The sequence below is a fragment of the Ranitomeya variabilis genome, chromosome 3 (assembly GCF_051348905.1).
Source record: "Ranitomeya variabilis isolate aRanVar5 chromosome 3, aRanVar5.hap1, whole genome shotgun sequence".
In the NCBI taxonomy this organism is placed as follows: domain Eukaryota; kingdom Metazoa; phylum Chordata; class Amphibia; order Anura; family Dendrobatidae; genus Ranitomeya; species Ranitomeya variabilis.
The window spans coordinates 311498991-311519284 of record NC_135234.1 but is presented as its reverse complement, the minus strand read 5'-3'; the positions used below and the strand labels follow the sequence as shown (position 1 = coordinate 311519284).

Here is a 20294-nt window from a genome sequence, read left to right as displayed (position 1 = left end):
CGCCACTAAGGGGAGCTATGGTACGTCTGATGGCACTGAAGGAGTTCATCTGACCAGGTATCACAGACACCAATACATTTCACAGCCGGGCCTCCAGGGGGAGCTAAGGGTTCTATTCATTAGGCCACTCCTCACATACTGGTAAAACTGGGGGTCAGGCAGGAAGTTAGAACAGAAAGCTGACTGGGTTGGAACCAGGCAACACCTTGTGGCAGAGGGTGTTGTGGGAGAAGATTCGGTAGGGTCCCTGTCAGGGGTGGGATCCTGACAGAGGCCTGGCAACTTGAGCGAACGTAACGGGACCGTGCCTGCTCAGCATAGCGGCGGTGCCCAAGGAGGGATTGGAAGCGAGATAGATTGTGCTGAGTGAGAAACGAGATCAAAGCAAGAAGGAGAATACCAGTAGGAGTCGTGCTGTGAGACCGAGGCAACATCCTACTGAGGCGCACAACCGGCGTCCGGAACGCCGAGGGAGTATTACAATATTCAGCTTCAGGCAATACTCTAAACCAACGGCAGGACAGTCAGTCTAAGGCGGGCTGTCTCACCTAAATCACCTATGCGGTCTTGGGGGGCAACTTGTGGAGAGGGGCGACTCTAGGGTCCCGGAAGAGCTCCGAGCCTACCCGTCATACGGGTGCCGTCCTAACCATAACATCAGGGAGGGACAGAGGATTAGCAGAACATCATCTAATCGAGTTGTGAGGGAACTTAAGAAACAGACACAACAGTTGTGGGGACTTTCCGTAAGCACAGCAGGGAAGGACCGCAACACCTAGCGCTAGAAGGAAGGCACAGATTTCCACCTGTTAAGAGAACTCTGGAGGTGCCATTGGGCCGGCCGGACTTGCGCAGCCTGGTTATCCGGATTCCGGACTGAGGACCCAGAGATCTTCAGTAAAGAGGTAAAGAGACTGCAACCTGGTGTCCTCGTTATTTACTACAACCTACACTGCACCACAACATCACCATCTACATCTATCACTGTACGCCCCTCAGCAGGGTCACGGACCGGGTCTAGCCACCGTGACAACCCCAGAGCAGAGACTCAGAGGCCCGGTACCGGGTACCCCTCGGCCCTGCGGCAGTGGGGGCGCTACAACTTGGCGTCACGAACAGGATCTTCTTAAGACCGAAGAATCCGGTCATGTGTGCCTTGGAACTGTGATTTACTGTGCTTGGGCTGTACTTTATTGCAAAGACTGTGGATTGTCACTTGCCGCCAAAAGTTCGCGCCAAAACCGCCGCCATTACAGCGCTGAGGAGAGCGCAGGAGAAGAAGAAAGGCGTGGAAGTGGGCGTGAACAAGCTGAAGAGCGCGAAAGACAATGTCCGCCCAGTCTAAATATCTCGGCCCCTTGAGGACGTGTCCGTCAGCAGCCGAGATCCGCCTCCTGATCCTCAATGGTGGGCAGAGACAGAGAAAACGAAACCGCCCACGAAGGAGAGAGCGAGAAAAGGACCAGGAAGAAGAATTCAGAGACATGGAGGACGCCATGGCGAGCCACCCGGAGCCGGAGCGTGGGGTCGGAGCCGAGGACTCCCCCAGCTACCCGGAGGGGCACCGCAACCAGGCCTCCACCGCTGATATTGAATTCCTGCAGGCCAGAGCGGACGAGCTCGGCGACCAACTCCGGCGGACGCAGCGGAGCACTGAGGCCGAGTGGAAGAAGACCTTCATCGGGAGCCTCACCAGATGTCTGTCGGTAGCCTCGTCTGGTCCGGAGCAAGAAAAAAGTTCCAGCGCTCCGAAGCCAGAAGGCAAGGCCCTGCCGGAAAGCGAGATGCTTCAAACGGAGATGACAACGCCGCAGCGCAAGGCCCCGCAACCAGCGTTCCAGACCCCAGCGGAGGCGGAGCAGACCGGCACCGGAGGGACCACGTCTGAAGCAGGTATGAAGGACGACCCTGCCCTGACGACCGACACCACTCCAGTGACTGCTAGTGCCACAGCTGCTGATTCCGTTTCAGTGACTGATCTTGCAGCAGCCGCTACCTCTGCTGCAGCAAATGCCCATACTCAAGCTGCGCGGACCTCCATCACTGCGCATGATTTAACTGTACATAAAAGACAGATTAGCGGCGTTTGTCCAGCACTGGGTGTAACCCTGGACCTCACTTTGCCCAGGCCAAGAAGGGTTAAGTGCCAGGTGCAGCCCTGGAAGCCGTCCAACTAAACCTCGGAAACCTGAAACTGTACATAGTTAACTGTTTGTTTCCCTGCTTTTTGCTACTTTAAACCCGACCTGGGTTATTCTTAAAGGGATCCCTTTGTTTACCCGGGATCCCTTCTTCTGCTTTTTGTTTTGTTTCCTGTTTATTCATCACTGAAAGAACTGCTGGATCATGAACAATGCATGATACAAACTCTTTGGAAATAGTTGCACCTTCTTAATGGTTTTACATAAAAGAAGGACTCTTTGCGAAGATACCGCACCGGAGCCCTTACTGTGTACGGACTGGTAGCTGAAGAAGCTGCGCTACCTCATAAAGACTTGGTCCCCTCTTAAAGGGGATGTTCACACGTTGCACTTAGGAATGGTATTGCCTTGAGACAGCTAGAGGGCAATAATGTCTTAGAAGAAAGAAAGTAATAATGTTGATATGTAAACGTTAAATGTAACTAACTAGTTAATTGTAAGAAAGGTTCAATAATGTTGATAGAAAAATGAGGATAGAGAGTGAACCCGTACGGGGTTAGTCAGTGAGTCCTCCTGGGAGCTATGTAAGGATGGCTCAGTGATTTCAAACTGAAAGTAAATGTTATGTTCTATACTGTGTATAGTAGTTGAAAAGGCAGAAGGCCCGGGCTGAAAGGGGCGGTCCTGTAAAGAAAGGAGAGGCAGTAGGCCTGGAGCGGTTAGGACAGGCGGTCCTGCAGATTTAATGAAGGAGAATGAAAGAGAAAGAGTTAATTAATATTATAATGTTTTATAAGTAAAGTCTTTAGTGGATAGGAAGTGTACGTCCTTAAAGGCAATGTTAACTTATTATTCAAAAGTTTGCACTGAGTAGAATACCCGGTTGGGTAACAGGAGTTATTTATAGCCTGTAATTTATAATGTTTAACCATGTTTGTAACGTTCAAGTGTCCTCACCTCCCATAAAGGGAAGCTCTGTTCAAGCTTACTTATTGTTATTGCATTTTCAAAACTGTATGTCTTTTTGCTAACCTGTATTGTTGTTTTCTTCTCAGTCCAGGAGTACTGGATTTAACCGGGGGGAGTGCAGCGCCCCAGAGTCCTGGTCGTTGCAGTACTGTGGCTCCGCCACTAAGGGGAGCTATGGTACGTCTGATGGCACTGAAGGAGTTCATCTGACCAGGTATCACAGACACCAATACATTTCACAGCCGGGCCTCCAGGGGGAGCTAAGGGTTCTATTCATTAGGCCACTCCTCACATACTGGTAAAACTGGGGGTCAGGCAGGAAGTTAGAACAGAAAGCTGACTGGGTTGGAACCAGGCAACACCTTGTGGCAGAGGGTGTTGTGGGAGAAGATTTGGTAGGGTCCCTGTCAGGGGTGGGATCCTGACAGAGGCCTGGCAACTTGAGCGAACGTAACGGGACCGTGCCTGCTCAGCATAGCGGCGGTGCCCAAGGAGGGATTGGAAGCGAGATAGATTGTGCTGAGTGAGAAACGAGATCAAAGCAAGAAGGAGAATACCAGTAGGAGTCGTGCTGTGAGACCGAGGCAACATCCTACTGAGGCGCACAACCGGCGGCCGGAACGCCGAGGAAGTATTACAATATTCAGCTTCAGGCAATACTCTAAACCAACGGCAGGACAGTCAGTCTAAGGCGGGCTGTCTCACCTAAATCACCTATGCAGTCTTGGGGGGCAACTTGTGGAGAGGGGCGACTCTAGGGTCCCGGAAGAGCTCCGAGCTTACCCGTATGACGTCCTAACCGTAACATCAGGGAGGGACGGAGGATTAGCAGAACATCATCTAATCGAGTTGTGAGGGAACTTAAGAAACAGACACAACAGTTGTGGGGACTTTCCGTAAGCACAGCAGGGAAGGACCGCAACACCTAGCGCTAGAAGGAAGGCACAGATTTCCACCTGTTAAGAGAACTCTGGAGGTGCCATTGGGCCGGCCGGACTTGCGCAGCCTGGTTATCCGGATTCCGGACTGAGGACCCAGAGATCTTCAGTAAAGAGGTAAAGAGACTGCAACCTGGTGTCCTCGTTATTTACTACAACCTACACTGCACCGCAACATCACCATCTACATCTATCACTGTACGCCCCTCAGCAGGGTCACGGACCGGGTCTAGCCACCGTGACAACCCCAGAGCAGAGACTCAGAGGCCCGGTACCGGGTACCCCTCGGCCCTGCGGCAGTGGGGGCGCTACAGGAGCACTTTCAGGAAGGACTGGGACACAGACAATTACGACTCGAATACAGAAACAGATAGGACCCAGTTCAGACAAGGAGTTCTGTGGGTGCGGCACAGGCGCAGAGCCACAGGTATGGACAAGCAGGAAGCAGCAGATGCGTTCAAGCATAGGAAACAGTAGATGCGGTAAAGCATAGGACAATAACAAGGACAAGTACACACTAGACAGACAGGATAGAGTCCACACTAGACCGATACAAGGACAGGTACAAGCAGGACAGACAGGACCACTCAAGGTACTTACCATGAAGTAGCAAGTGTACACAAAGATCACCAATGTCGTACCGAGACAACAGAATAGAGAAAGGTGCTGGTTCAGATACTGCAAGTTTAAGGGGGAGGAATAAGGACAGTCAGCAGGGAATGGAAAGATCCAGACTTGGATTCAAGCAGGTACATGGATAGGTCCTAATTCAGACAAGGACAGAATCAGGGTTCAGGCCCGGGTATACAGCCCCCAGGGTGGCTGGCAGAAACAGGAAGGCAAGATCAGAGACAGGACCTGGCAACTCACTAGTTGCCCACAGACTGAAAGAAAATGATGCTCAGGCATCTTCCCATTGGTGGAGATGCATTAAGTACCAGGTGTCTAAGCAATTCGCTGGGGACACATTAGAGATGTGCGCACTGTCTCTTTAAGAATTAGGAATGTCAGGTACGGCTGCCCCAATCCTGCAGCCACCAAGTATGCAAACAGCAAGCAGAAGACAGAGGGCTTACAGTATACAGCAAGCAGAGGACAGAACTGGAGTGGTGAGTAAATCTGTGTACCTGAATGGTGGGGGATGAGAAGCCATGAGGTGATGCCGGAAGGGATGTTACACTGGCGCCGGAGAATCCTCACAGCGTGCAGTGCATAGAGTGACTGCAGACTTGTACACCAAGGCCAGACAACCCCTTGAATGGAGTGGCAGCAATCATGCACAAACACAGCTCCATTGAAAGAGAGACCACAAGACCCCCAATTTTGTGAACTGTGGAGGTTCCAGGGGCAATATAAAACCTGTTCTTGCATTTCTTGATTCATAAATTTCCAAGTGTTGTAAGAGAGGAACGGCAGGTCTAACAAAAGATGCTCCAGAACTGTTGTATTATGAGAAAAGCAAGTATTTACTAAAATGGAAGAGCTACTTATGTATTTATTTCCATCATTAATTTTTATGCACTTTGTACAGTATACTATTAAAATTAGAAGCAAGCTGCTGGGTTTTCTATTAATTGCATCACATTTTGGTATTTGCTCAAGTAAGGAAAATTGTTTGGGTGTACAATTTAGCCATAAAGAGCACCCAAATTCCTTCCTTGCTTGTAAGGTTACTGTGAGACCTCACCGAGTCAGGAGTCAGTCTTTTACCCCTTTTACTGCAGACATTGCTGTGGGAGAGCCCTATAAGTCATTTCCTCATTGCAATATTATTCTACTATAGTAGGCAGCAAGTTGGCTCAGTGGTTAGCACTGTAGCTTTGCAGCACTTGGGTCATGGGTTCAAATCCCAGCAAGGACAACATTTGCAAGGAGTTTGTATGTTTGTGTGGGTTTTATCTGGCTTCCTGCCACACTACAAGACATACTGTTAAAGAATTTAGCTTGTGAGCCCCAGAGCGGACAGCGATGATAAACACTGTGGAGTATAATGGTGCTATATAAGTGAGCATAATAGATAATGGCACAACAATCTAAAATTATCAGAAAGCTTCAAAATACCCCAAAGTATCATTTGTGAAATGCACCAAAGGCAGATTTCTGTGCTTAACTGAATCTGCCATATTGGATTTATAACGTGGCATAGTTGGAAAGTCATTCTTAATTGTAACAGGACTTCCTCCATAGATGCACCACCCAAATCACAAGGCAAAGAAGAAGTCAAACAAGCTGTGGAGATACTGGTTGTGGTTATAAAGCTTTGATTCCATATAAATATGGCGGCGATCTTTCTTTACCACATGTGGTTTATTATGGGAGTAGACTTCTTGATTTTGTTTTGCAATAAAGTGCCGTCCGTGTCCTAGAATATTGATTAGTGATGCATTTTATCTCTATGCGGCCCTGTACTTAAAATGATATGTCAACAACATTTAAAGAAAATACAAATTTAATTTAAACATCACTAGCTATGAAGTAGGAATTGCAAATACCGTGCAAGCAGGAAATTCTGTAAAATATTAGGATATAAATAAGTGTGGAGAGAAAATGACAGTATTTTAAATGTTACAATCCATAACAAATTATAAAATGCAGTCACACAATGATAAGAAAAATCCAATGTCGTAGTAAAAGTTAGATCCAGGAAAAAGATTATATTTCTTTATGCAGTATGCAAGAGCCGCTGCTTACAAAATGTCCTTGTATATTGTCACATCCTGTAGGTGATGCCAACATGGTGCCTGGTAGGGCACAGCGTGCCATGGAAGGAGGCTTGGTAATACTACATGTGATGGCACAAGCCACAGTTTGTGTGCTGATAGATGGCTGTAAGTGCCATATTACAGATTCCTACAAATACACAATACAGTTATGTGGGAGGCCTAATTCTTCTCTCTTTAACTTTTTAACACCCTGGCAATTTATTATTTTTGCACTTTTGTTTTTTCCTCTCTTTCCTCCCTTTCCTTCAAGAGCCATGACCTTTTTTGACATCAGTTGTTTTATCACACAATGCACTGAAAAATGGAGAAAAAAAACCAAGTGGGATGGCTTTTGTTTTTATGCTGCCAATTGTGGGGTAAAAATGACATGGAAATATGAGTCTCCAGGTCAGTACAATTACAGTATGACGAAACTTGTATGGATTTTTTTTTGTATTTAAAATTGTGAAAAAAAAAGAAGTCAAAACTCTGTGCAAAAAAAAAAAGTTGGTTTCTGACCAACCAGTCTTTTCCGAGACTCGTAATGTTCTTTTTTGCATTGATTGGTTCTTTGTGAGGCAAGCAGATGGTTTAAACAATAACATTTTGGGATAGAGATGACATTTTTATTGTTTATTTATATATTGTTTTTAGAGAAGCATTGTGCAAAAATGTTGGCGTTTTGATTTTTTTTTTCTCTTGACGGCACTAACTAATCAGTTAGTTCAATTTATATTTCCATAGACTGGACTTTATTTTTTATTTTTTAATTGGAAATAAGAGGGGTCATTCAAAATTTTTTTTTATTTTTTTTTTAGTACAGTCAGGGACCTTTGACCATCTGATCACTGATACTACATATTGCTATACCACCGTATTGCAGCATATAGTGAAAATTTGGGTCTTGTTTGTAGTTCAGCCTGTGGCAGCGACTGGGGCCCGACTGCCATAGTAACACATTGACTCCCAGAGTTTGCATCGGTGTTAGTGCAGCTGTTTGACACAGGTGCCTGCTATTTAATATAGCTGCCGTCTACAGTGTGCGGAGCAGGCTCAACTTCCGAGCCTGCGTCACAAACCCTGACCCACTTCATAATGGATATATTTGCAATGGAGTGTTAAGTGGTTAAGGGATTTATCCCTGTATTCTTTTAAAAATGTTATTCTTTTAAAAAAGTTCAAGAAAAAAATACCTTGTAAACGTTAAATGTGAATTCGCCATTGGCAAACAGCTACAGTATTATTTTTTAAATCCATACTGTGACAACCAGATCAAGGTTCCCTGTAATTATATTGAATTGAGATCACGATATGCTCCAGACCCGACATTATTTCAATCTAAAGGCCACCATACACATTAGGTGATGAAAGTCAGCTGAACCTGTAGATTTCAGCATGATTGGCCGACCATCGACCGTGTATGGGGACACCCGACTCGGGGGAGAGAAGGATCAGGCAATTGGAATTTCATCAGATGGTCAATTTATTTTCAGGGGAGATATGCCGCTGCTAGATGTGTCTGGCAGCAGCTGTGCTCTCCACTGCCCTGGGAAAAGAGGAGTGTTACAGATCATATAACCTTCCTCTTCAACCCTACTAGGCTGTATACATGAAGATACAAGTTGCATTATAAACTGCACGCTTGTGCTAACGGACACTTCCTACAATCTCTTGTCTCTTCCCGAGTATGACTAGAAATACATATTAAGGACACTGGCTGGAAAGATGTAGAGGCAGCTCCGTATTGTGTAGTCCAAATGAAACTTTAAGCAGTCTATATGAACTGGAATGTAGAAGACTTCCAAACCAAATGCTGACCGGTATAATTAGTTGATACAGACAAAGGCACTTGTTTCAAGGCAGCTGCTGACATATTCATTTACTAAAACAAATTTTATATGACGCGTCTGCCTCTTTAAAAAGTGGATATCCTCTTCACATTTCCTTCTTGAGATGATTGTAGTTACGATCACAGGGTGGCTCTTTAGAACTCCCTCCTTTAGTCTCAAGCCTTTTTCTATGCGGGAGAATGAGAAGAAGCAGCACAGGGAGAATGTGTAGGCAAAAACCCAAGGACCTGGAGAGAAAGAGGATAAACTCACGTCACCAAACAATTGGGTTTTCATATAGCATATTATAAGGTAGTTCATATTTTATTGTTGATTTTGTGGTGCCTTTTTGGACAGTTTTTCCACATTAACGTTCAATAAATATAACTTGCTGTACACATTGCATATTGTTTTCTTGATATCGTTGTAGAAATAGAAAACGTACCTGAAGCCAGAGGTCTAGACCAAATCAGCTAACATAAATAAACCTCTAAAAAATACATTTTATTAATGTTACATTAAAATAAGGGATAATAATCCCAAACAGACAACATGTAAATACTAAATTAAATAACATGTAAATACTAACTTAAATCAGATAGAAAAAAGATACTAACAGCACCCTAGTGAAGGACCTGTTCTGTATTCCTGCCTGTCAGCGGAGGTTGGCACCCTATATCCCACGACAGTGGTACCCCTGATCCTCGGCGGCTGTCCCTAATATCCCTATTCCGCCCTACATAATAAGGAAAAAGGCAGGAAATGAGATAGATGAATAAGTACTGACTACCAAAACCCCAATTTCGACTGCAACATCATAGTAATCCTTATGGAATTGGTGTCTTATTGTTGGTGACCACCAAACCACTGACAATTAATCAAAAAATGGGGGGGAGGAAATCCACTTGCTTAGATGCTGTGTCAAAGCGTTCCCAAACCTTGGGAATATAGCCACCCACAGTGAACTTACAGGGCTCACAAAGTTATATAAATTAACTATATGGGGGCACCACGGTTGGTGGGATACCACCAGGACCTACACAGCAGTGAACATACTTCAAGAAAAAACAGACTAGGTCCTATAGATGGGGATCACCACAAAACAGATAAGGCATAAGTACGAACACAACTTTATTGAATAGCATATACAAGTGACAACCACAATTTAAAAACATTTAAAAACACGTGATTATACAATAGCCCCTAATACGGCACTAACCCACCAAGGACTTGACAATGTGACCTTATTTATGCTGTATAATACCACCAGCCAAACTGGTCCTGCTAACGTGTGACTATACTCTGATATGAAGCACTCCCCTGGACAAAGTACAATAGTACCAAGTATTGATGACAGATGAAAACATAAAAATAAATAAAGAAAAATAAATGAAAAAAATATATAATAATGAAATACCTATGGGAATGACCCCAGCATGAATGGCCCTGCCCACCTAGGTCCAAATAACAGGACCACAATACACTGTTGTGCCTGAAAATACAGAGCAAGTGAGCATATAGATGGAAAATTTACCAAGTAGCAGGAGCCATAAACAAACAAAAAATGATAATAGGTAAAAAACCATCAATTGTCAAATTGGCTCCTGCTACTTGGTAAATTTTCCATCTATATGCTCACTTGCTCTGTATTTTCAGGCACAACAGTGTTTTGTGGTCCTGTTATTTGGACCTAAGTGGGCAGGGCCATTCATGCTGGGGTCATTCCCATAGGTATTTCATTATTATATATTTTTTTCATTTATTTTTCTTTATTTATTTTTATGTTTTCATCTGTCATCAATACTTGGTACTATTGTACTTTGTCCAGGGGAGTGCTTCATATCAGAGTATAGTCACACGTTAGCAGGACCAGTTTGGCTGGTGGTATTATACAGCATAAATAAGGTCACATTGTCAAGTCCTTGGTGGGTTAGTGCCGTATTAGGGGCTATTGTATAATCACGTGTTTTTAAATGTTTTTAAATTGTGGTTGTCACTTGTATATGCTATTCAATAAAGTTGTGTTCGTACTTATGCCTTATCTGTTTTGTGGTGATCCCCATCTATAGGACCTAGTCTGTTTTTTCTTGAAGGGCTCACAAAGTTGGGGAAGGGTCTAAATAACTCAATTAGGGTAAAATCTGGATGGTTAAACTGTCTTTCCCTAGTGATGTCTATTGACTGGTTCCTGCCTAGCTGCGTAGGTTGGCACCCTAATCGCAGGCGACGTGGCGTCCCCGCTCAACGAAGGCTGTCCCTTGTTGTCCCTAGTTAGCCCTCACCACAATGTCTAACAGATGCTAAATCAATGACCATGCCAGGAGCATACCCTATTGTCAAAAGTGAGATGTATATATTGTCCCATCACTAACCACACAATCTGATATATTCATGGGTTGGTTAGGGTATATATCCGTAGGTACATCAACAATTAGATATCTTGACAAAATCTCAAGGTGCATAAATAAACAAATCAGTAGACAGGGTAACAAAATGAACCAAAAGAAATCGGTAAGATAGTACTCATCCAGATTGTGGATTGTTGGTAAGGGTAGATTAGACTGCCTCTACGCGTTTCACCCTTTCAATCATCAGGAGGCTTTGATAAGGATGTCAGATCATGATAAAATCTAACCTCTTATCGAAGCCTCCTGATGAGCCAAAGGGTGAAACGCAGAGAGGCAGTCTAATCTACCCTTCTCAACAATCCACAATCTGGATGCTGCTATGTTACCTAGACTTTTTAGGCCTTAAAACAATTTCATTTGACATTATACATTATTTGCTGATGTATACAGCTAATGAAAAGCTGAAATATATGCCATTCTAGAGCAGAGGTGGGCAATTCATTTTTTATAGGGGCCACATGAGACTGACTGTTGCCCAAGTTAATTCTGCTCATTATGATTGTTTGGCCACTTTTTTGCACAGGTCTACTCTAAAAAAGCATATTACAACGAATTACACAGGTTTATTCTAATCCTCATCATAAAATAGCTTAGTCAACGGCACTATTCCATTCAATGAATGAAAGCCATGCCAAATGCATGCCTGGAACACAGGTAATCGGGGCAATATGGATATATAGTAGGAAAGCTCCCACTGGATATGTCAAACATGGTTCAAAAACATAATGTATGCAGAGTTTAAAACATTTTCCACACCTTATGTTACCCCCTTTATGGTTCATGTTGCAAATATTTTTATATTTTGAATGATAGATCTGTGTGAAAAAAAATGACATTGCATGCTGTATCACTAGCAACTATTCAGTGGGAGACTATGGTGCTTCCTGAAAGCTGGAATACACATTGTGTCATTGGGTAAGTGAGGACGCTGTGCCCCTGTACAAAGTCTGTGCACATGGGTTTTCTGTAGCCATTATGTATTCTGGGTTTGAATACATTTATACTTTTTTTTTTTTTTTTTACAGGAATAAAACAGCTTTTTGCAAAAACACTAAGAATATTTAAAGTGATTCTTGCAAGTTCGGTTTTTTAGTTTTGGTCTTGTAGATGAACTTGGTGCCATCAGCCATATGTTTTGAAACATGCAAAAGACGCACAGATAATAATGAAATGGGTGCTAAATAAATATGCAAGAACTAACGTACAACCCCCCAAAAAAGTGCATCACACAACAATAAGCACACTATTTAGCTTGCACCTTATTTATGACATTTTGATGATATACAGGTACCATTTGGAATATACCCACATATACAGTACTTGATCTTATTTAGGGCCATATACACTCACTGGCCACTTTATTAGGTACACCTGTCCAACTTCTTGTTAACACTTAATTTCTAATCAGTCAATCACATGGCGGCAACTCAGTGCATTTAGGCATGTAGACATGGTCAAGACAATCTCCTGCAGTTCAAACCGAGCATCAGTATGGGGAAGAAAGGTGATTTGAGTGCCTTTGAACGTGGCATGGTTGTTGGTGCCAGAAGGGCTGGTCTGAGTATTTCAGAAACTGCTGATCTACTGGGATTTTCACGCACAACCATCTCTAGGGTTTACAGAGAATGGTCCGAAAAAGAAAAAAAATCCAGTGAGCGGCAGTTCTGTGGGCGGAAATGCCTTGTTGATGCCAGAGGTCAGAGGAGAATGGGCAGACTGGTTCGAGCTGATAGAAAGGCAACAGTGACTCAAATCGCCACCCGTTACAACCAAGGTAGGCCTAAGAGCATCTCTGAACGCACAGTGCGTCGAACTTTGAGGCAGATGGGCTACAGCAGCAGAAGACCACACCGGGTACCACTCCTTTCAGCTAAGAACAGGAAACTGAGGCTACAATTTGTACAAGCTCATCGAAATTGGACAGTAGAAGATTGGAAAAACGTTGCTTGGTCTGATGAGTCTCGATTTCTGCTGCGACATTCGGATGGTAGGGTCAGAATTTGGCGTAAACAACATGAAAGCATGGATCCATCCTGCCTTGTATGGAGCATCTTTGGGATGTGCAGCCGACAAATCTGCGGCAACTGTGTGATGCCATCATGTCAATATGGACCAAAATCTCTGAGGAATGCTTCCAGCACCTTGTTGAATCTATGCCACGAAGAATTGAGGCAGTTCTGAAGGCAAAAGGGGGTCCAACCCGTTACTAGCATGGTGTACCTAATAAAGTGGCCGGTGAGTGTACATATAAGTTTTTTTATTTGCACTCTTGCTGTAGATTTTTGTGGGTTCCACATCATTGTTTCTATTATGTATGTCAGTTTTGGGGTTATAATGGTGCTAATTGTTTTTATATTAGTGCTTGTAGTTTGGTCTCAATAAAATTTGTAGATTTTTATACAGGCGTGCTTATCATTGTGTAATGCTCTTTCCGTTTGGTTGTCAGCCAGTTGTTTCAGCATGGATTTAAGACAAGCAATTTGCATATATTGCTTTACTCCAGATGTAGAAAGGCAGATGAGTTTAGCTGGTCAGTTTACCAGTGAGGGGGTACATAGCAGTATGCCGGGGTTCCTTGGGCTCTGTATGTTGGAACAGACCCCATTAATATGTCCATAAGGGATTTGTAGCAAAAGTGGGAGTAAGTACAATTAACACTTCTGCAGGTCTAGGGGACCAAAGAGACGAGGAATGTACAGACTTCTTTTCCAAAGGACTACCATTAAAACAAAAGATGAGTACAATCGGCACAAAAAATCTCTTACCTGTATAACTGAAATGATGGTCCAAGTCCTAGTAATATAAATGGTGCCACAGTGTAGCTCATTGCTACTTGTGTACACAGCCAGGTAACCAAACTATAAATTATTCTACTCCATAACGTATGTTGGAACATTGGACGTACTGTTTGCCTGACCTGGTAAATGAAAAGAAAAAAAGAACACCACATTTATTTTTCTTCCCTTATGTAGCAATATCACAAGTATTTTTTGTTCCTGATTATAGAATGGATATGGAACATGTTTATACACAAGGAAGTAGTGGCATAGCTGTATAGGAGCCTGGCCCCTGAATGAAAATGAGACCTTTTATTGCAGGGATCTGATTTGCCTGTCATGCGACATCTAGCCATATGGAAATCAGGCTGGACGTGCACTGGGGGAGTGATAATGCACTTGGAAGAAGTAGTCCAAGTGCACTGTCACGCCTCCAGTGCACCTCCAGCCTTATTTGCATATGATTTCAAGTTCTCTTAACTGGCACATGTGATCTTTACAAATAAGGTATCATTTTTATTGGGGGACAAATGCCTGTACTTCCGAGTGTAAAAACCTGCCGACAGGTTCTCTTTAATAGATAGTATTTTGTACAGGGAATGTACATAATAATGTAGAATTCACTCCAATGGGCTGGTATTTACTTAAGGTTTGATATATATGCCATACGATGTTATACAAGAAAGCCTTCTGATGTCTGTGAGCAGATGTGAAACCAGGAAATACAGTATGAGGACAACTGAAGACTTGCAAGGGGGAGAAGTACTAGAAAAACATGGTTATTATATGTATAGCAGAGTGTGTGGCCAAAAAATCAATGTCATATTGAATCAGCGCTGCACCATACTGGCCACAGGCTCACCTTACGAGCAGCAAGTGTGATTGGCACAGCAGTCAGGAAGGTGAGGTAATATCCTGGATGTACACCATGCCAGGCTGCTGACAATAGGAAGGTGGACAGCAGCGGATTAAATGGGCTTCGGTCATAACAAACCCTGCATGACAAAATATATTATTGTGAAACAGTGAAGAATATAAAATGGCAGTGTTCAAAGACAGCATTTACACTAAATAGATATGATATACAGTATATTGAGCCTTAATGATACCTAAATATGATGATAGACGCACACAACAGTTTACTGGCAATCAGATACAAACAATCTGATTATTCTAATCAGAGTGGCATCCGTTTTTCTAGTAGGTTGAGAAAAAAAAAAGTTTCTACACTCTTTCCATTCTGTCAGTCCATGAAAATTGGACCGCACATGTCATCCAAGTGCGGTCCGATGTTTCCCATGAACCCATAGACTAGACACTCGGATCAAAATCAGACAGGTCTCCGATTTGGTCCTTGGACGACTCAGACATGTGCACAGCCCCATAGAATATTATGGGTACGAGTGCTACCCATGAAAACCACAAATAGCACTCGTCCGATATAATCGGTCATGTGCACGAGCCCTTAGGGTATGTGTCCACGTTCAGGAAACGCTGCGTTTTTGACGCTGCGTTTTTCTGCAGCGTCAAAAAAGCAGCGTCCAGATGTTACAGCATAGTGGAGGGGATTTCATTAAATCCCGACTCCACTATGCATTAAAAAACGCATGCGTTTTTGCCGCGAAAACGCATGCGTGGTGCGTTTTTTCAAAACGCAGCATGTTGCTACAATGAGCAAAACACGCAGGCACACCGCAGGTGACCTGCCAGTGACCTCAGGTGCTGTTTTGGTCAGGATTTTACTTGCATAAAATCCTGACCAAAGCCTGAAGCAATCCTGAACGTGGACACATAGCCTTAGGGTATGTGTCCACGTTCAGGATTGCATCAGGATTTGGTCAGGATTTTTCATCAGTATTTGTAAGCCAAAACCAGGAGTGGAACAATTAGAGGAAAAGTGTAACAGAAACATATGCACCACTTCTGCATTTATCACCCACTCCTGGTTTTGGCTTACAAATACTGACGTAAAATCCTGACCAAATCCTGATGTAATCCTGAACGTGGACACATACCCTTAGATGAAGCATATTCAGCATTAAAAGGAACCTGTCAGACAAAAAATTATGTTCTAAACAGTTGCAGCAATCTAATCAGAACTGAGACTGCAGGGAGAAAACGAAGTTATCTGCACTCTGCAGTAGCTTGCTGGCAGACATCTGGGCAGTGCAGGTGCCATGACCAGTGACTACACAGTGAGCACAATGTAGTCACTCCTGCACCATGATTGACATGCCGTTTTGTAGCATGTGAGAAGAACATGATGTCAGCCAACGGTGCTCAGTGTGTCGCAAGTGCTGATTGTTCATCCCCGCTCTGATATCTGGAAGCAAGCGGCTGCGAGGAGAATATAACTTCATTTTTTCCTCTTTAACTGCAATACTAATTGTAGGATCGCTACTTCCAATAGGTGGCGCTATAGAGTTAAGTCCTCTTTTTTTCAGCAGAGGCAATTTGCATATTTAAATTCCCAGAGGAGCATTGCACGGCGAATAAGCCTCCTTACCTTGACAAGCCAGCTGGTATGTCACTCTCCATAAGGAGAAACGTTACCCCATAGACCCCAGTCCAGAGCCTCTCACCTAGCCAAATCAGTTCTCATGCTTCGCACTGACGAGGGCCAACAGCCCGAAACACCGTGTCTGCGAATTGAGATACTGATTTGGCTTTTATCCTAAGTCATATTGCACAACTCGTTAAAGGGTTGATTGTGACTTGTAGGATCGCTACTTCCAATAGGTGGCGCTATAGAGTTAAGTCCTCTTTTTTTCAGCAGAGGCAATTTGCATATTTAAATTCCCAGAGGAGCATTGCACGGCGAATAAGCCTCCTTACCTTGACAAGCCAGCTGGTATGTCACTCTCCATAAGGAGAAACGTTACCCCATAGACCCCAGTCCAGAGCCTCTCACCTAGCCAAATCAGTTCTCATGCTTCGCACTGACGAGGGCCAACAGCCCGAAACACCGTGTCTGCGAATTGAGATACTGATTTGGCTTTTATCCTAAGTCATATTGCACGACTCGTTAAAGGGTTGATTGTGACTTGTAGGATCGCTACTTCCAATAGGTGGCGCTATAGAGTTAAGTCCTCTATTTTTCAGCAGAGGCAATTTGCATATTTAAATTCCCAGAGGAGCATTGCACGGCGAATAAGCCTCCTTACCTTGACAAGCCAGCTGGTATGTCACTCTCCATAAGGAGAAACGTTACCCCATAGACCCCAGTCCAGAGCCTCTCACCTAGCCAAATCAGTTCTCATGCTTCGCACTGACGAGGGCCAACAGCCCGAAACACCGTGTCTGCGAATTGAGATACTGATTTGGCTTTTATCCTAAGTCATATTGCACGACTCGTTAAAGGGTTGATTGTGACTTGTAGGATCGCTACTTCCAATAGGTGGCGCTATAGAGTTAAGTCCTCTTTTTTTCAGCAGAGGCAATTTGCATACTAATTGTATACATGCATAATACGAACATGCAGATTACAACAATGGCTGAAGGTAAATACCGAGTTTTTTTTTTTTTGCAGATAAGTTCCCTTTAAAAAAACTTCATACTGTGATTGCATGGCACATATAAACAAAGAACATTGGGGAGATGTAGTCATGGGCCAAATTTGTAACAAAGTGCATATGCCATTGAAGAATTATCATTTTATCATTAAAGGAGTTGTCCGGTCACAACATATAGATGATCTAGCCTTAGGATGGGTCATCCCCATCAATCAGTGATATTTGCTATATTGCCAGACACCTCAGAATGGTTCCTATTTTACACTATATGAATGTAGGTATCAGGAACTTTTAGAAATTCCTATTCCAACTCCATAGGCATTAATTAGGAGTTTCCACTTTTGGGAAGGCTTTCTTCAATATATTGCAGTAGGTCTGTGGGAATTGATGTCCATAAACGCAGAAGCAACAAAGAAAGTTGCACTCTGTAGAACTATATAATGAAAACATGAAATATATGAAATACGGCTTGCATTACTGCTCTAGAAAAAAGGAAAAATTGAGAACACAGCGCATAAATTGGCCAATTTATCTATCTAACCACATAAATGTAGGCTTCAGTTTAGGAGAGGATTCACAATAGGCTAGGTTTCCAGCAATGAGAATTGCCTTATCGCGGCTGTTATGGACACATGAGTTGGCCAGTTTATGGCGAAGTATTCTCAGTTTTTCCTATTTTCAAGAGCAGTAATGCAGTTGATATTTCATATATTTCATGTTAAGAGTTAAGAGATGTGTCCCAATACTTTCCTTCCTATAGTTTATGTCCACAAATAACAAGGCTGAACAATTCCTGATGACATAATAGCTTGTATAATGTGAGGTATTGCCAGTGCCACTATCAGGGTATATGGGGCCCAGTGAGCAGAAGCAAACAGGGGTGGCTTTGCTTCTGCTCACCGGGCCTCAGGGTTAGGGGTGGATTGCAGTGCACATTTTGTCGGATAAAGGAAACTTTCCTGGAGCTCCATGGCCAGAACAGAACGGAACTGAAATTCCTTAAGGCAGTCCTCTGTATGGCTGGTCACTATTTTGCAGTCAGATTCTCTAGGAAGTGCAGTTGTTGTTGCATATACCACATCTAATAATTTCTCACCACCTTAGTGCAGTTTTGCACTTAGATTTAGTATAAATGATACAATCGTCTAATACGGTAATTAAATTATAATGCTCTGTGTGTAAGTGGTAGTCACATATTTCAAATGTGGTGACGTATCGAGTGGATTTCTGGGCAGACTTGATAATACTTTCAATAGTTTCACAGTTGCTTATAAGTTGGTATTTATTAATGAAATACAGTATGCAAATTCAAGGAAAATTTGCAAGAATCAATTACGTATTTCAATGTGTTAGCTGCAGTAGTTTTAGAACATAATATACTGATTTAACCATAGAAAATTTGTACTTAACTCTTTCAGCCACACTGCTGTCTGTATATTCCAGTTATCTATAAACATCTTGAAGCTTGTAGCTGTCTAAAAGAAATACAGTGTTTGAAAAAGAACAAAACCAAAAGGAAACGATGCATAATACTGTGCAATGATTCCAGTCAATACAGGAAATGTAGACGCACAGCCGCTAATAGGAAATACCATACAGTACATTGTGCAAACGGACAAAGGAAACAGTGCGTATCATATATCTGTGTGTAATATAATAATATTATTTATATATACAGTACAGACCAAAAGTTTGGACACACCTCATTTAAAGATTTTTCTGTATTTTCATGACTATGAAAATTGTACATTCACACTGAAGGCATCAAAACTATGATTTAACACATGTGGAATTATATACATAACAAAAAAGTGTAAAACAACTGAAATTATGTCTTATATTCTAGGTTCTTCAAAGTAGCCACCTTTTGCTTTGATGACTGCTTTGCACACTCTTGGCATTCTCTTGATGAGCTTCAAGAGGTAGTCACCGGGAATGGTTTTCACTTCACAGGTGTGCCCTATCAGGTTTAATAAGTGGGATTTCTTGCCTTATAAATGGGGTTGGGACCATCAATTGTATTGTGCAGAAGTCTGGTGGATACACAGCTGATAGTCCTACTGAATAGACTGTTAGAATTTGTATTATGGCAAGAAAAAAGCAGCTAAGTAAAGAAAAACGAGTGGCCATCATTACTTTAAGAAATGAAGGACAGTCAGTCCGAAAAATTGGGAAAACTTTGAAAGTGTCCCCAAGTGCAGTGGCAAAAACCATCAAGCGCTACAAAGAAACTGGCTCACATGAGGACCGCCCCAGGAAAGGAAGACCAAGAGTCACCTTTGCTTCTGAGGATAAGTTTATCCGAGTCACCAGCCTCAGAAATCGCAGGTTAACTGCAGCTCAGATTAGAGACCAGGTCAATGCCACACAGAGTTCTAGCAGCAGACACATCTCTACAACAACTGTTAAGAGGAGACTTTGTGCAGCAGGCCTTCATGGTAAAATAGCTGCTAGGAAACCACTGCTAAGGACAGGCAACAAGCAGAAGAGACTTGTTTGGGCTAAAGAACACAAGGAATGGACATTACACCAATGGAAATCTGTGCTTTGGTCTGATGTGTCCAAATTTGAGATCTTTGGTTCCAACCACCATGTCTTTGTGTGACGCAGAAAAGGTGAACGGATGGACTCTACATGCCTGGTTCCCACCATGAAACATGAAGAAGGAGGTGTGGGGGTGCTTTGCTGGTGACACTGTTGGGGATGTATTCAAAATTGAAGGCATACTGAACCAGCATGGCTACCACAGCATCTTGCAGCGGCATGCTATTCCATCCGGTTTGCGTTTAGTTGGACCATCATTTATTTTTCATCAGGACAATGACCCAAAACACACCTCCAGGCTGTGTAAGGGCTATTTGACCAAGAAGGAGACTGATGGGGTGCTACGCCAGATGACCTGACCTCCACAGTCACCAGACCTGAACCAAATCGAGATAGTTTGGGGTGAGTTGGACCGCAGAGTGAAGGCAAAAGGGCCAACAAGTGCTAAACATCTCTGGAAACTCCTTCAAGATT

The 20294-nt window shown here is 43.2% G+C and overlaps 1 protein-coding gene across 4 annotated transcripts in view; it reads right to left on the bottom strand.

Moving 5' to 3' along the window:
- Positions 1-6479: 6479 nt before the first annotated feature.
- LOC143815894 (membrane-bound glycerophospholipid O-acyltransferase 2-like) overlaps positions 6480-20294 on the bottom strand; it is a 240873-nt gene continuing 227058 nt past the window's right edge. For all 4 annotated transcript variants that reach the window (XM_077295635.1, XM_077295637.1, XM_077295639.1 and 1 more), the window contains 4 exons: positions 18687-18751; positions 14627-14759; positions 13753-13904; positions 6480-8827 (listed from right to left, as the gene is read on the bottom strand). In XM_077295635.1, coding sequence (XP_077151750.1) covers positions 8686-8827; positions 13753-13904; positions 14627-14759; positions 18687-18751 — 492 coding nt within the window. In that variant the 3' untranslated portion in view covers positions 6480-8685. The remainder of the gene's footprint in view (positions 8828-13752; positions 13905-14626; positions 14760-18686; positions 18752-20294) is intronic.